Source organism: Ostrea edulis, chromosome 4 (genome assembly GCF_947568905.1).
Source record: "Ostrea edulis chromosome 4, xbOstEdul1.1, whole genome shotgun sequence".
Classification (NCBI taxonomy): domain Eukaryota; kingdom Metazoa; phylum Mollusca; class Bivalvia; order Ostreida; family Ostreidae; genus Ostrea; species Ostrea edulis.
In genome coordinates this window covers 38,781,274-38,798,162 of record NC_079167.1, presented here as the reverse complement: position 1 = coordinate 38,798,162, position 16,889 = coordinate 38,781,274, and the positions used below count along the sequence as shown (strand labels likewise).

The 16,889-nt window shown below is 37.0% G+C and overlaps 1 protein-coding gene across 1 annotated transcript; it reads right to left on the bottom strand.

Moving 5' to 3' along the window:
* Positions 1 to 8,242: 8,242 nt before the first annotated feature.
* On the bottom strand, positions 8,243 to 16,771 carry LOC125669135 (proteasome assembly chaperone 3-like). Its single transcript, XM_048903585.2, has 4 exons — positions 15,609 to 16,771; positions 11,850 to 11,951; positions 9,255 to 9,341; positions 8,243 to 9,086 (listed from the first exon to the last, which is right to left on the bottom strand). The coding sequence occupies exons 1-4, from the start codon at positions 15,684 to 15,686 to the stop codon at positions 8,946 to 8,948; spliced, it is 408 nt and encodes a 135-aa protein (XP_048759542.1). The 5' UTR covers positions 15,687 to 16,771; the 3' UTR covers positions 8,243 to 8,945.
* Positions 16,772 to 16,889: the final 118 nt, after the last annotated feature.

The window sequence follows — 16,889 nt, the reverse complement described above, 5'->3', positions numbered from 1 at the left end:
AAGGCAACAGATCCGTATGAGGGACAGTCTTTGTCCGAGGACAGTAACTGTTTTGTTGTACACCTTCATTTTTATGCCCCTCCCTTTGAAAAAGAGGGGGCATATTGTTTTGCAACTGTCGGTCGGTCTGTAGACCACATGTTGTCCACTCAATATCTTGAGAACCATTCACTTGATGATAATATTTCATATGTGGGTTGGTTATGAGTGGAAGATGACCCCTATTGTTTTTCAGGTCAAGGGTCAATCTACTCTGGACATAGAATATAATGTCCGCTCAATATCTCGAAAACCCTTTGTTTGAAAGACATCAAACTTGGCACACTGGTACATCCTAAGGAGTAGATGACCCCTATTGATTTTGAGGTCATATGGTCAAGGGTCAAACTGGGCATAGGAATATACTGACCATTCAGTGTCTAGAGAACCCTTTGCTTGACGGACATCAAACTTGGTACACTGATATGTCTTCAGAAGATGACCCCTAATGATTTTTAGGTCACATGAGCAAGGGTCAAACTGGACATAGGAGTATACTGTCCGTTCAATATCTTGAGAACCCTTTGCTTGACAGACATCAAAATTGGTACACTGGTACATCTTCAGAAGATGATCCCTATTGATTTTGAGGTTACATGTTTAAAGGTCAAGGGTCAACCTTGACATTGAAATATACTGTCTGTTCAATATCTTCAGAACCCTTTGCTTGACGGACATCAAACTTTAAATAGTACACTGGTGTATATTCAGGAGAAGATGACTCCTTTTGATTTTGAGGTCACATGGTCAAGGGTCAAACTGGACATAGTAATATACTGTCCACTCACTATCTTGATAACCCTTTTACTTGACAGACATCAAACTTGGTACATCTTCAGGAGAGGATGACCCATATTGATTTTGAGGTCAAAAGTCAATAGTTGAACTGGACATAGTAATATATTGTCTCCTATATTTTAAGAATTATTTGCTTGATTGACACATACCAAACTTGGTACACTGGTACAGCATAAGGAGTGGATGACCCCTATTGAATTTTAGGTCACATGGTCAATTCACTCTTGACATAGGAAGATATTGTCTGCTCAATATTTTGAATTGATGATAATACTATCAATTAAATGAGGTGTGTGTATAACCCTTTTCAATTTTGCACCATGGGGGGCATATGTGTTTTACAAACATCTCTTGTTTAAAGGTTGTTTTTACGAGATGCACATGGTTTGTTGACTTTAAACTTTTAACAAGACAGTGTAATTGCATATGTTTATCAACGTATCCCCTAGTTTAAAAGAAAACGTACACAATATCCGAATTAGTAATCATTACATTTTTCGTATTCCTGTTTAGGGTTTCATCTATTGAATTCTGCATTTCATCATCGGTTAAATCAATAATCCTCGCCAATGCATATACAAAGCAGCAGACTGAGAATCACATGACTTGCATAGCCAAATGGAAAAAAGGTGGACTATTGCCCGGTCAACAGTTCGTAAACTGTTGACCGTTCAATAGACCACACGTGTGAGAGTTGATTTAACAGTTAAAATGTTGGTTCTAAATCGTATTTTATATAGGAAAAAATGAAGGTGTATAACAGTAGAGGCTATCTGTTTGATTATTTAACGTCCCTTGAGAGAATATTTCACTCATATGGAGACGTCACCATTGCCGGTGAAGGGCTGCAAAATTTCGGCTTGTGCTCAGCACTTGTGGCCTTTGAGCAGGGAGGGATCTTTATCGTGACATGGGACCTCCGTTTTTGCGGTCTTGTCCGAAGGACCACACCATTTAGTTAACTCTTGCTATAAGCAAGGGGTACTGAGAACCTATTCGAACCCGGATCCACATGTGACGTTGTCTATCTAGATACAAAAGTATAACAGTGACTGTCTATCTAGTCACACCGGTATAACAGTAGTTACTATCTAGACACACCCGTATAACAGTAGTGACTGTCTATCTAGACACACCCGTATAACAGTAGTGACTGTCTATCTAGACACACCCGTATAACAGTAGTGACTGTCTATCTAGTCACACCGGTATAACAGTAGTAACTGTCTATCTAGACACACCCGTATAACAGTAGTGACAGTCTATCTAGACACACCCGTATAACAGTAATGACTGTCTCTCTAGACACACTGGTATAACAGTAGTGACTGTCTCTCTAGACATACCTGTGTAACAGTAGTAACTGTCTCTCTAGTCACACCCATAGAACAGTAGTGACTGTCTACCTAGTCACACCGGTATAACAGTAGTGACTGTCTATCTAGACACACTGGTATAACAGTAGTGACTATCTAGACACACCGGTATAACAGTGACTATCTAGACACACCGGTATAACAGTAGTGACTGTCTATCTAGACACCGGTATAACAGTAGTGACTGTCTATCTAGACACACCGGTATAACAGTAGTAACTGTCTCTCTAGTCACACCCGTAGAACAGTAGTGACTGTCTATCTAGTCACACTGGTATAACAGTAGTGACTGTCTATCTAGACACACTGGTATAACAGTAGTGACTATCTAGACACACCGGTATAACAGTGACTATCTAGACACACCAGTATAACAGTAGTGACTGTCTATCTAGACACACCGGTATAACAGTAGTGACTGTCTATCTAGACACACCGGTATAACAGTAGTAACTGTCTCTCTAGTCACACCCGTAGAACAGTAGTGACTGTCTATCTAGTCACACCGGTATAACAGTAGTGACTGTCTATCTAGACACACCCGTATAACAGTAGTGACTGTCTATATAGACACACCGGTATAACAGTAGTGACTATCTAGACACACCGGTATAACAGTGACTATCTAGACACACCGGTATAACAGTAGTGACTGTCTATCTAGTCACACCGGTATAACAGTAGTGACTGTCTATCTAGTCACACCCGTATAACAGTAGTGACTGTCTATCTAGTCACACCGGTATAACAGTAGTGACTGTCTATATAGACACACCCGTATAACAGTAGTGACTATCTAGACACACCGGTATAACAGTGACTATCTAGACACACCGGTATAACAGTAGTGACTGTATATCTAGTCACACCGGTATAACAGTAGTGACTATCTAGACACACCGGTATAACAGTAGTGACTGTCTATCTAGACACACCGGTATAACAGTGACTATCTAGACACACCGGTATAACAGTAGTGACTGTCTGTCTAGTCACACCGGTATAACAGTAGTGACTGTCTGTCTAGTCACACCGGTATAACAGTAGTGACTGTCTATCTAGTCACACCGGTATAACAGTAGTGACTGTCTATCTAGACACACCGGTATAACAGTAGTGACTGTCTATCTAGTCACACCGGTATAACAGTAGTGACTGTCTATCTCGTCACACCGGTATAACAGTAGTGACAGTCTATCTAGACACACCGGTGTAACAAATGGTCTCTCAATGAATAGTTGACGTCTTTACGTGTTAAAGAAGTTTACTAGTCCACTTGGGGGTTGGCAGTAGTTGTATAGCGTTATAGTTATTGAATAGTCGGGTGTATGATAAATCAGTCTTTTTAGTGCTATTGGACTTGTAGCATCCCCTTGTAGTTATATATAAAGTGTGGTTGGTACCACATTTTGTTGGAAGGCCAGCAGAGTGTTGAATCTTGGTTCAGTGTTGTGACAGTCTGGGCATAACCGACTTTATACTGGCGATGAGTAAATGTCTTTCCATTTCAAAGCTGTGATCTAAAAGAAATGTTTCTAATACTAGTATTTATTTACAGCGAATTACAAAAGACCGGTAGCATTTTCAGTTGTCTGCTGGATTGATCAAGCAACCTTTGTGTAAAGATTTAACCTTTGATAATGTTATGAATGTTGTTAATGTAATGAAATTGAAGTCCAGAAAACTTGACCAGTGAAGGTACCTTGGCTTAGTCTTATTCAGGGTTGGGTCACTTTGTTTAATTTCAAGCTATTTTTGTGCCACTTGTCTTTCTCGTGGAATATTAAAGGGTTAACAGTTAACATTTTCAACATCTCAGATACCAAAATTGACCCCTAACGACGGCCATTCGTTGATAGGAGTTAGAATTTTATTGTATGTTCCAGGTCGTTGGAGAACCTTTTTGAAGCTTGTATTTCAAGGGCGGATCCAGGAATTGCGGTTACGGGGGGGGGGGCGCCACTTTATGAGGCAGGGGGTCTGGGGGCCGCCTTTAGGCCCCCAGTGGGTTCAGGGCGAAGCCCTTGGGGGGGGGGGGCGGGGACCAGGCTTGAAATATGTCTCCTATTTAGTAATTTGTACTATTTTCTATCATTTTTTATAAGGTGAAATTAATAAAATGACGCAAATATTAGGGTTTTTTGGAAAAAATTAAGTTATCCCATCAAAGTAATTCAAGAAATCAAAAGATTTTGTCATTTATTTCTCCGGGAGTGGAAGAAATTATGCTTCTTATATCGTTTAATACATTTTACCTTAAATTTGAAAATTTTAGGGGGGGGGGGGGGTGCGCCGGCTGCGCCCCCCTTAAATCCGCTACTGTATTTGGCACACATTGCTTGTGACAAAGACCGTGTATTTCATCCTGCACCATGGTCTTTAGCCAGAAATGTTGGTCCAGGACATGATTTTTAATGGCTTATTTTAAAAAACTGAACTTATTTAGTTCTAGTAATTAGATAGATGTACACGTTGCACAAACAACGTGCACCTATTTTAGTGCTGTGTGATACCAGGCGATTATAAGTGCCTTTCATCTTGGGCAGACGTCCATAGTTTGAACCAGGACAAATTATCTACTCGTCAGCAACTTCTGTGTCATCCTCAACTGTTTCAACCAATCTTTGCACAAAGTATCGTAACAGAAGGGTGATTTTTCAGATTTAATCAAATGAAAATTGCCATTCTTTTTTTCCAAGAAATTGAGGAAATACATGGGGTATTTATAAGTCTTTCTCATGACCATTGAACCAAGAAGGTAAATGTTTACAAAAAGGCATTTATATACCAGCTAAAAAAATTATAAAGAATTTTTAGTAAACTTGAAATCGCGAAACTTTTCCCAAATCAATAATATGAAAACCTATGACTTTTCAACACTATACACAACCATTCCTCACAATAAATTAAAGACTAGACCTTTTGACATCATAGACAGTTGCTTCTTCAACAAAAATGGAAAAAGGAAATATTCATATCTAGTGATCAGTCATCCAAAAACTTTAATTTGCGAAACACTACTCTGATTCCACGCACAAGTACTCTGGAGTTGAAATAAAAAATATGCTAGACTTCCTCATTGACAATATCTTCGTAGTCTTTGGTGATCAGGTCTTCCAACAGTCTGTTGGAATTCCCATGGGCACGAATTGTGTTCCTTTGTTAGCTGACCCGTTTCTATATTCACATGAAGTAGAATGTATTCAAAAACTTCTATGTGAGAAGAAAAAATCTCTTGCTGTGGCCTTCAATTCGAGATTTAGATATGTCAACGACGTTTTGTCTGTTAACAATAATAACTTTCATTCATATGTCGATTCGATTTATCCCTGTGAACTCGAAATAAAAGACACCATGTGCAGAGTCGTCCACTTCTGCTTCATACTAAATATTTTATTGAAAGTAGACATTAACGGCAAACTGACAACTCAACTGTATGACAAACGGGATGATTTCAGCTTCTCCTTCGCCAACTTCCCATATTTATGTAGCAATATTCCATTATCACCTGCATGTGGTGTTTACATCTCTCAACTGATTCGATACGCAAACGCTTGTTTTGCGTATAGTCAGTTTTTATATCGAGGCAAGCTACTGACAAACAAGTCGATATTACAGGGGTTTCAACAGTCTCGATTGAAGTCAACATTTCGCAAATTCTATGGTCGTTATAACGATCTAGTTCGTCAATACAACCTAGCATTGGGTCAAGTGCTGTCTGACGTGTTTCATACTGCGATTGTTAGGCCGCTCTTGGCACACTGATTTTGACTACGGAAAACTCCGCTTACCTGATCAGGATATAGGGCTCACGGCGGGTGTGACCGGTCGACAGGGGATGCTTACTCCTCCTAGGCACCTGATCCCACCCCTGGTGTGTCCAGGGTCAGTGTTTGCCCAACTATCTATTTTGTATTGCTTATAGGAGTTATGAGATTGATCACTGTTCGTTATCTTCATCTCGTGACCCCCAGGACTAGGATGGGGTCGCAACAATGATTTAAAAAATGATAATGAGAATAATCTTTTTCTACCTCTAAATAGAAGAACACTTAATAAAAGATTGCAATGTGCATCTGTGAGGGAGGAGTACAAAATTTGCGAGTAAAAGGTTAGATCCGCGGAGCTTCGAAGTGCTTCCCTATTGGGGCCCCTACTGCACGGGGCTTAGAGATAACCCCAAACACCTGCCTAACTGGAAATGGACCCGATCTGTGCCCGTAAACTATTAGTACCAGTCACAGCAGGTAATCATCTCGTTAGCGATTGTGTTTTAATCTTTCGTAGATGTGTGAAACGACGCCAACAATTCATTTCCAGATTCTGAGCGTTAGTAACGAAACTTGTTTTTATGTCAAGGTCATTGTTTGAAGCAACGCTAGTTCATCAACTCATTTGATTCTGTGAGATATAAATTGTCGCTAACGTTCTTTTATGTATCCTCACAACAGCAGACAGGCATCATGGCGTGGTTCCGGGAAAATAAAAATGTCGAAAGGCATGGGGGGGGGGGGGGGGGGGGGGGGATCCCATTTCACAATCTCGTAATTATGACCAAGAATTTCGTTAAATTACGAGATAATTATCTCAAAAGCACGAGAAAAGATCTCGTTATCGCGAGATAATTATCTCAAAAGATCATATCTCTTAATTACGATATCTTTTTTCGTAATTACGAGATCATTATCTATAACGTTTTATCTCGTTATTACTTCTTTACATCGTAATTACGAGTTATATCTTTATAACGAGTGTTTATCTCGTTATTACGAGTGTTTATCTCGTTATTACGACTTATTATCTCGTAATTACGACCTAAAATCTTTTTCATGCCTCCAATGTATCCCCACTAGCCTTGCGTACGTTTGTTTGTCTTGAATACACCATCAACAGCTTAAAAAATTAAATGTATTCTGTAATTCAGCATTTGCCTTTTTTGAACCCCCCGAAAATGCAGGTCAACAATCTGTAGCTTTTCAAAAACTTATTAGAAAACCCTTTAATATCAAGATATAGTGCACTTTTATGACGTCATAAACAAAATATCAGGAAAACTTAATCTGAGATGGTCCATTTACCAATACACATGCTATAACACTATGGCCCCAGCTAATATTGCGCAACCTTAAATTTGATGGAGCACACCAAGTCTTTTAAAAAACAGAAAATTAAGTTCTGTATCATAGAAAATTTTGAATTCTGTCCACGTGTTGGTTGCATTATATAGCTTTGCAACAAAAAAGGGGCATTTTCTCGAAACCACGTAGGTTAACCCTAATAAACCGCATGCAGATTGGAAATGTTAGCGCCCGTCATTGTCATCATGTACATTTTCTTGGGAAAACACGTGACCTCTCAAGACTATTTAGCTGTACATCGCAGACTTGCTATCAACATTTTTTGTTGCATAATGACATTAATAGTGAGCGTTTTACTACAAATGTCGACCAGTAAAAAGTTTCATGGCTGGGGGGTCTCTAGTGCCAGCCGCATCGGAATCCCAGGGATGGAATCTACGCTTAGTCATTAGCACGTGTCACATTTGGACAGATGAAGTTTGTACCCTATCTGGTGTTTTAAGAAGCTTTTAAAATAAGTATACACATTTCCTTCACAAGGACCAACGGTCATTACAGACTCGACTGTCTACTGTTACAACCAGATTACATTCGCAATTCTCGTTCAATGCACGTTTTATGGTCAAACATGCTGAAATGATGAAGGCTCACACGGGTGATCAATTACTGGTGCCGACAATGAGACAGGGAAAATGATATGAAGTTCAGAAAATCTCACTTAATCGCTGATAATGAACAGCAACATACATTATTTTCATCGTTATTTAATAAGTGAACAGGCATCGGATATCCATGAAATATATATATAAAAGACGCGGAGTGGGCAGTGCTTTATCAGTAATTATCATTGGCCGATAATCTGCAGCGCAGTCAGTCGGGGTCCTTGAACAGGGGGCTACTTTAGCGTGCGTTCGTACTCCCAAGCGTCCATATCCAATAAATAAAATAAACTCAAGTATATATTTATTTAATGAGAATTACTGACATTATCTTTGAAAAGACCACTGACACCATAGGAAAAAATATTCCATCTTCTTTGTACATCGGTGATTTTGTATGGCCAATGGATTAATATCTATTAAAGTAGCACAGTTCAGCGTAATTTTGATCAGAGAATAAATGTTGATACGAAGACATTTAATAATATACAAAAATTGCATGCACATAGAGTGTGTTTCTAAGCATGTTTACATCTATTGACTTGATAATACACAGCGGTGTAAAGGACTAGATAGTGCAGACTAATCAGCACATAGATACGAAAAGGGATATTAAAGTGACACTTTCAAAAAACTGTTACACATGCAGTATCATCAACAAACCCTGAGAAAAGTCTCTAGGAAGAAGTGAGTATATTGATTGGCATGGTTGCAGGATAAAGGAGTCAGAAAAAAGGTTTTCAGCTCCCTTCTTTCATACAATACAGAGAAAAAACAAGAAAGACAATCCAAACAGTTGTGATCACTGCAGACTTGTTCCTCTTTCACTGCACTGCAAAAGACAGGCCTGCCTGTAGAGCTATGACGTGTTATACAAAAGACCGGTAACGATGGTAACGACTAAACTGGAGCATATCTCTTGCTGTTTCATCAGACATCAGATTTGTGGAAACTGGACTATGTCCCCATAATTAATTTATTTTTAAAGAAGCAAATCATTCCACCACGGTTTGAATGACTTCACTTAATCCTTGGATGACTTTTGGTGAGTTGTCTTTTAGTGAGAAGGACAACAGAATCTTTTTGGTGGTATCCAACTTTGACAGCAGGTTCTTGGCAATGACATGAGTCAGAGGCTAAAAAAGAAAGAGGCACATCTCTTTACAAATTATGAAATATGAAAATCACTTCTAAACAGTCAACATTTCCTTTATTATTTTTGAAAGTCTAATATTGACTACCTTACAACTATTGCTGGCATTTATGGATAGTCAGTATTACAACAGAAGAATATGATGACAAACCTCATCCACTCCCAGCAGAACACGAGTTGTGTAGGAGGGCCTGGCTGCAGACATTTCCTGGAGAACTACATCTCTCGTAACTTCTACCTGTACAATGAAACATTCACTCATTTCATTTTTTAGTTCATGTGGGTATGAATGCCACTTGGTGTGAAGGCAAACGAGTTAGCACCTTATTCACTACATCATCATGCAGCATTCATATCAATCTGATTAAAATACAGATCTCTCGAATAGTGTACAGTGCTGTGTGCTATTTGAGAGATCTGTATTTTATTGCATTCATATCGAGTGAATTGTGAACATTCTGTTTTCTAATGAAACTGTGAAAAAGTCCTTGTAACTTCAAAACGTAAGTCAGCATTGAGGAACAGCCATGGGTGCTTTATTTGAATGTGATTGGTTACTTTTGTAAGTCAGCATTGAGGAACAGCCATGGGTGCTTTATTTGAATGTGATTGGTTACTTTTGTAAGTCAGCTTTGAGGAACAGCCATGGGTACTTTATTTGAATGTGATTGGTTACTTTTGCAAGATGATGTCACCGACATAGATTTTCTGGTTAAGTTGAAAATATGACAGATCAAGAGTACCGGTGTTATTGTAATTACACTAAGTGTTATTGCTGATTAAAAACCCAGCTTTCTGCAGGTTGCTTAGGAACATTTGGTGCTGGGGGGGGGGGGGGGGGATGTCTTCTTACTATTCTTGTTAAAATAAAAATAAAGTGACATTACATGGAAAATTTAAACAAGAGGCCCATGAGCCACATCGTTCACCTGAGTCACCTTGGCCCATATTTAAAGATTTTCCCAATATATTCACATGAAAAACTTATCCCTATTGTGGCCCCAACCTACGGCCAGGGGCCATGATTTTTACAAACTTGAATCTGCACTATGTCAGGAAGCTTTCATGTAGATGTAAACTTCTTTGGCCCAATGGTTCTTGTCTGAGAAGATTTTCCCTATATACATATATTTGTATGTAAAACTTTGATCCCCTATTGTGGGCCATCCTACCCCCGGGGGTCATGATTTTAACAAACTTGAATCTGCACTATGTCAGGAAGACTCCATGTAAATGTAAACATTTCTAGCCCAGTGATTCTTGAATTCAAAGAAGACTTTTAAAGATTTCCTCTATATATTTGTATGTAAAACTTTGATCCCCTATTGCGTCCCAATCCTACCCCTGGGGGTCATGATTTTAACAAATTTGAATCTGAACTATGTCAGAAAACTTTCATGTAAATTTGTACTTTCCTGGCCCAGTGGTTCTTAATAAGAGGATTTTGAAAGATTTTTCCATACATATTTGTATCTAAAACTTTGATCCTCTAATGTGGCCCCATCCTACCCCCAGGGGCCATGATTTTAACAAACTTGAATCTGCACTATGTCAGGAAGCTTTCATGTAAATCGGTACTTTCCTAGCCCAGGTTCTTGAGAAGAAGATTTTCCCTATATATTTGTATGTAAAACTTTGATCCCCTATTGTGGCCCCATCCTACCCCCGGGGGTCATGATTTTAAGAAACTTTAATCTGCAGTATGTCAGGAAGCTTTCATGTAATTTTTAACTTTCCTAGCCCAGTGGTTCTTAAGAAGAAGATTTTCCCTATATATTTGTATGTAAAACTTCGATCCCCTATTGTGGCCCCATCCTACACCCGGGGCTCATGATTTTAACAAATTTGAATCTGCACTATCTCAGGAAGCTTTCATGTAAATGTTAACTCTTCTGGTTCAGCGGTTGTTGAGAAAAAGATTTTTACATGACCCCACCCTTTTTTTGCATTTTGGTGATTATCTCGCCTTTGAAGGGGACATGGCCCTTCATTTGAACAAACTTGAAAGCCCTTCACCCAAGGATGCTTTTGCTTAAGTCTGGTTGAACTTGGTCCAGTGGTTCTGGAGAAGAAGTAAAAAATGTGAAAAGTTTACAGACAGACAACAGGCGATCAGAAAAGCTCACTTAGCTTTCAGGTGAGCTAAAAAGGTATCACCTGTAACTAGACTGGCAGATGGGGAAGATTGAAAGTGTCCACATAGTAAATGGGGTGGGGTGGGGGTATAGAAGAAACAAAAAACCTTTTCTAAGAAATGCATCCTCATTCTAAGTTTTAAATAAAGTGCACCGCCACGGCACATGATACGCCCGTCACATATTGTTAACAGTACAGATTGTACCCATTAAAACATTTTTTTTTATATCAACTTAATTAAATGTCACAGTGACCTTAAAGTAGGATGCGACACACCTTCTACCTAAGATGCATTAGTTGACCAATGAATTTTGGTGATTCTAGGTCTAATAGTTTTCAAGTTATGAGCCGGACAAGTTTTTGTCATATATGGCCATATCTTCTTAATGAAAAGTCACAGTGACCTGGTTTTAATGTGCGACACACCTTCTACCCAAGATGTATCTACAGACAAAGTTTGATGATTCTAGGCCTTGTAGTATTTAAGTTACGGGTCGGACACGAAAAAGCTAACAGACGGACGGACAGACAGACGGACGGACATGAACGCCATACCATAATACGTCCCGTCTTAAGACGGGCGTATAAAAATCCATGGTGAATTTCATACCATAGTTCCCATCTTATTAAGTTGAGTTGCAAGAATAAAGTCATAGTCTTCATAATGGATGCATGCTACTTCAGTTGGTTCACCATTCAAATCAACAGCTGTCTACAATGAAGCAAAATTATTCATTTGAGATTTGGTAAACAGTTCCTGGTATTTAACTAAAGACCAGACTGGATCGTAATGTCATTTCAACAAATGCAAATCAGATTATCCTTGGCTGAAAGAAATTTGGATGATGGTATTGAAAACATCTCACAAGCTGGTGTAGCAGCAGATCTGTAGCTCTCTGGAAAAAAATATTGGGACAGATCAATATTTCCTCAAAGAGCTACAGATCTGTAGCTAAGGGTGATGCCGATGATATTTCACCACAAGCACATGAAATGAAGGTATGGATATCAGGGGGAAAATATGGAAAAATACAATTTGAAAATTTTCCAATTCAAATCATATCCATACCCCATTAAATCTTACCAGAAACAAAGTAGAGCACAAAGAGATATTGTGACAGTGATTTTTTTTGTTTTTCAAACTACTACCCCCCCTTTTGAATTGGGAAAAAATTAGCGACATTTTCCTCAAATTGGGGAAAATCATTCATAGTAAATTAAAATGGTAAAGATGCATAAAATAATCAACTAACAATTTTTTTGTTTGAGGTTTATTTCAGATCCGATTTAAAATCATAAAATAAATCATTATTTAACATTAAATATGTATTGGAAGTCACACCTTGTATATATATTATTTACTTTTCTAAGGAATACTTATTGTCTAATTTCATAAAGAAAATAATAAATTATTAATTCACCAGCATTTGTACCCATAATCTTGTAAATATTATATTGATAATCAAGTTTTCCAGAATGTCTCTCCTGTTTTGTATTTTTCGAATTTTAGTAAAACCCTATACTGTTGGCCACTTCCTACAAAAAATGGCGGTCAAACTAAATTGTAAACAATATGGCTTAATGTGCATCTGGAAGCTATATACATCGCTGCATATCTGCTTATATGGATGCCTCTATTGTTTTACATATTCTTTACAAAACCTTTTGCATGTGCAGTGGTTTGGAGAATAAAACTGGAAAAAAAAACGTATTTACTCTGTCGGAAATATACGGTAACCTTTTTTTTAAATGGCCTAATTTCCCTAGATTTGAAATTGGGAAAAACATATATATAATTGGGAAAAAATAGCTAATTTTAGTGAGGGGAAACAGCCGAATATCGGTGGCATTTTAGCCCCCAAAAAATCACTGTGTGACAAACAAGCTAAAGTTACCAGTGTTTGCTCCTGAGGTTTGCTTGACCGCCATATATTTCAGCAACAGTACTGAGTTTTCCATGGTACAAATGTATTAATTATAATACAGAGGCAGTTAATTTCCGTAATTCCTGTACAGTGACAAGAGTTATCTGTCCTTCATAATGATATATAGCGATTTTCATGGAATATTCATAACAAATTTAATAACACATTTGTAGAGTTGAAAAATATATGCTATATATTCAACATTATATAAGTACATACACATATATGATTTTAAATTAATTAAAAAAATTGCCTATCCCAGAACCTCTGCCCGAGAAACTTCCCAACTTGACAAAATGGTGATTAGTTTTCCGTTTATATTCTAAAATTTCTGGAAAATCAGTGGCGGATTTCTTTTTTTTTTTTAATCTGCAAGTCAAAATTGAAAACGTTATTTGCTAATATCTTTTAAATATATACGTATAAAATCTTCAAAAAACATGTCAATTAGAAAAGATATATCAAAGAAATATATTCAAAAAAGAAATTGAAATTGTCAAAATTCAGAAATTTAACGATTTTTCTTATTTGAATTGAACCAAGCCTGATCGGAATTATAAAGAAAGTAGTCATAGAGAACATTGTAATCAGAAAACTACATTCCCTTGATGTAAAATGGTTTACAGATTAAACAAATTTATAAAGGAAACTAAATTCTTGATTAACAGTGCATACAATTAGCAACCATATGATTATTTTAGTAATTTCTTTCAATTTTGATTGCGGGAGCCATACTTTTTTCTCTAGCTTGAATATAGCCTAGTGATTATATCTAAAATTAGGTCATTTTATTTCAATTTCTTTTTATGATATATATCTTTTCTAACTGACATGTTTTTTGAAGAGTTTATCCGCAGATTTAATAAATGAAATATTAACAAATAAAGTTTTCAATTTTCAAACATATTTTTTCCTAAAAAATTAGAACATTTATATCTTAATCTTTAAATTTAGGCATGTTTTATTATATATTCATATCATGCACCAAATCACAGCAAAATTTGGACTCAAGAATCTCTTATTTGCAAACAAAACACCTTTTTTATCATTCTGGGAAAAATCTCAAAAAAATCATATAGAATAATCGAGAGCTTGTACATGTATCACTCTTTCAATGGTGAAATCATACTACATAAGAGGTGTTTTAACGTGGCATTGAATAAAATGTTAGTGTAATGAGCTACAATGTATTCCATTTTTTAACATTTTTAAAGTACATGTACAATTCTATGTACATAATATTAAAAAAATTGCCTATTCTAGAATCTCTGCCCAAGAAACTTCCCAACTTGACAAATTAAATTAAATTTAGTGATAAATAACCATGTCATAGAATGTGTTCAGGAGTCAAAATTACTTGGTATTATTATTGATGAAACTTTGTCCTGGAAAAGTCATATAGAATCACAATATGAACAAGATTTCCAAGAGAATTGGCATTTTAAGAAGAATAAGATATTTTATGTCAAACGATGCGCTGCTGAAGATTTTTAATACTATGATTTTTCCACATTTTACATATTGTTGTACTATATGGAGCAATCCAAGAAATGCTGAAAATGTGAATAAGCTTTTTATATTGCAAAAACGAGCTGCAAGGGTAGTTCTTAACATCAGAAATTTTGAAACACCGTCTAATGTCATGTTTACAGAACTTAATTGGTTGGCTCTATCAGATTACTTTGTCTATAGAAAAGTCATTTTAGTGTATAAAGTTTTACATGGTTCAATGCCAGATTATTTAAATGTTTTTAAATATGTATCAGAACTTCAGAAGTCAGTCGGAGGCAAACTAGAAATTCTAATTCAAATATATTGTATATACCCAGGGCAAAAACAGAATATTATAGAAGATCTTTCAGCATTTCAGGGAGCACAGTGTGGAATGCCTTGAGTCAAAATATAAGAAACTCAACAAGTGTTGTGTGTTTTAAGAGAAATTATCTTAGAGATTATCACCATACTTTTTAAGCTTCATGTTGTTCCTATTTATCTTGAATTACATACTTCTTTTAATCTGTGTTTATTTTACTAATATCTGTCTGTATGTATGTTATATGCAGGACCATATTGAAAACTAGTGTTATCGCTAAATATGTAATCCTGGATAAATAATTTAATAAAGGCTTTATTATCATTATATACTCTGGAGTGCGAGAGCATGTTCGTGGCTTGCAGAAACAAGCACTGGAGGTGGTAATCTCAGCGAGATTTGTTGAAGATATTTGGATTGACGCCTCTTCCGGAAGAGGCAGTTTTAATGGTAACATTGTAGAACTTTACAGGTACATGTAAAACTGGCGACTCCTGCGAGGTGCCTGTGCCACACTCCCACAGCATGAAGGATAATGCAAAAAATCGTTCAAAATGAACTTATCATCATTCCCCCAGATTCATGTCACTTTTTGTCTACAAGTCAGTCAACAAACATATACAAATCGCACCTGTTTGGTTTTCAGAGGAAATTCACCTGCACTCATGGGCGCCGCCATTTTGGTTAGATAACTTGTTCTCAAAATCATTCGTTTGAACTTTTTAAGCTAACCCGAACTATTCTGATCACTTTTTGTCTCATCCTGGGTGAAAGGGATTAAAAATCCTTCAAATAAAGGGTCATGCTGTCTTAAATGGGGTGATAATCAAGAAAAGGTAAAATTGGGTGGGGTCATTTAAAGTAGCTCTATCCTCTAGCCTGGTTCCCGAGGCCTTCCGATGTGCAAGCACGAAGGCCAGGCACTCACTGTCGAATGGATTCTTCCACTGATCAAAATCCAATATGGCGGACTCAATGGTAAGTAATGGGAATGTACGTAAATGAGCGTATCATGGCTTAATTAGCTGTGTCACTTTCGATTTTATGTCATTAATTGCCAGAGACAGACCTTAGGAAATGTATAATACTTGGTTTTCCATGTGACACGCTTGTTTGATATAGTCTTATCCCTTTGTTTTCAAGCAAGTAGGTGATTCGTCAACTCGCATATTTTTCACGTGTGTTAAATTAAATCTAGCCGTGTCACTTCGTTTTTTCTACTATTGTTGGGTTGCATAGGGTTGCTGGTGAAGATATAGACTGAGTTTTATAGATGACACACACCAGTTTTCCTATTTCGAACCGGCAATTTCAGATCGAGTTTCCTCCACTCATTTTGACTGGTTATCCTTGTAAAGCAGTATAAATATTATTGTAACTGCTTGCTGTTTATGAGTCTCCCTTGCATGTTGTAAATAATTGATATTAAGCAAGGCATAACATTTTATCCTAGAAAGATAGAAGTTACACCTACATGCACTAATTGTGTAAACACATACAATGTGAAAATGGACAATAAAGTTTTAATTTGGCCTTATGATTGATTGACTGTATATTGTTTAACGTCCCTCTCGAGAATATTTCACTCATATGGACCCAAGAACTTTCATCCAATGATTTTCAGGACCTATTATGTTGCAATCTTATGCTAGTTCAGTTCTTTTATATGTAAGTTAGTCATTATTTGTTTCTCTATTTCTCAAAATTCATTCATATTCAAGGGTCACCATCAATTGCTTGTATTTAGACCTATACTTGATACTTTGGTCTTTTGAGCAGTAAGGGTCAGATCGTTCTTAATTAATTGTGTCACACTTGTGAAACAAGATTTCAGTTTATAAACTTATTCAATGATCACTCTTTGTTCACTCTTTTCTCACAATATGCAATCAGGTACAGAGGACCTATTCTG

Coding starts and splice junctions, on each gene's coding strand:
- LOC125669135 (XM_048903585.2), bottom strand. CDS start 15,686: ATGATTTTGAGAACAAGTTATCTAACCAAAATGGCGGCGCCCATGAGT. Junction 11,952..15,608: donor TTCCTCTGAAAACCAAACAG/GTGCGATTTGTA, acceptor GCTTCATTGTAG/ACAGCTGTTGATTTGAATGG. Junction 9,342..11,849: donor TTAATAAGATGGGAACTATG/GTATGAAATTCA, acceptor TTCATTGTACAG/GTAGAAGTTACGAGAGATGT.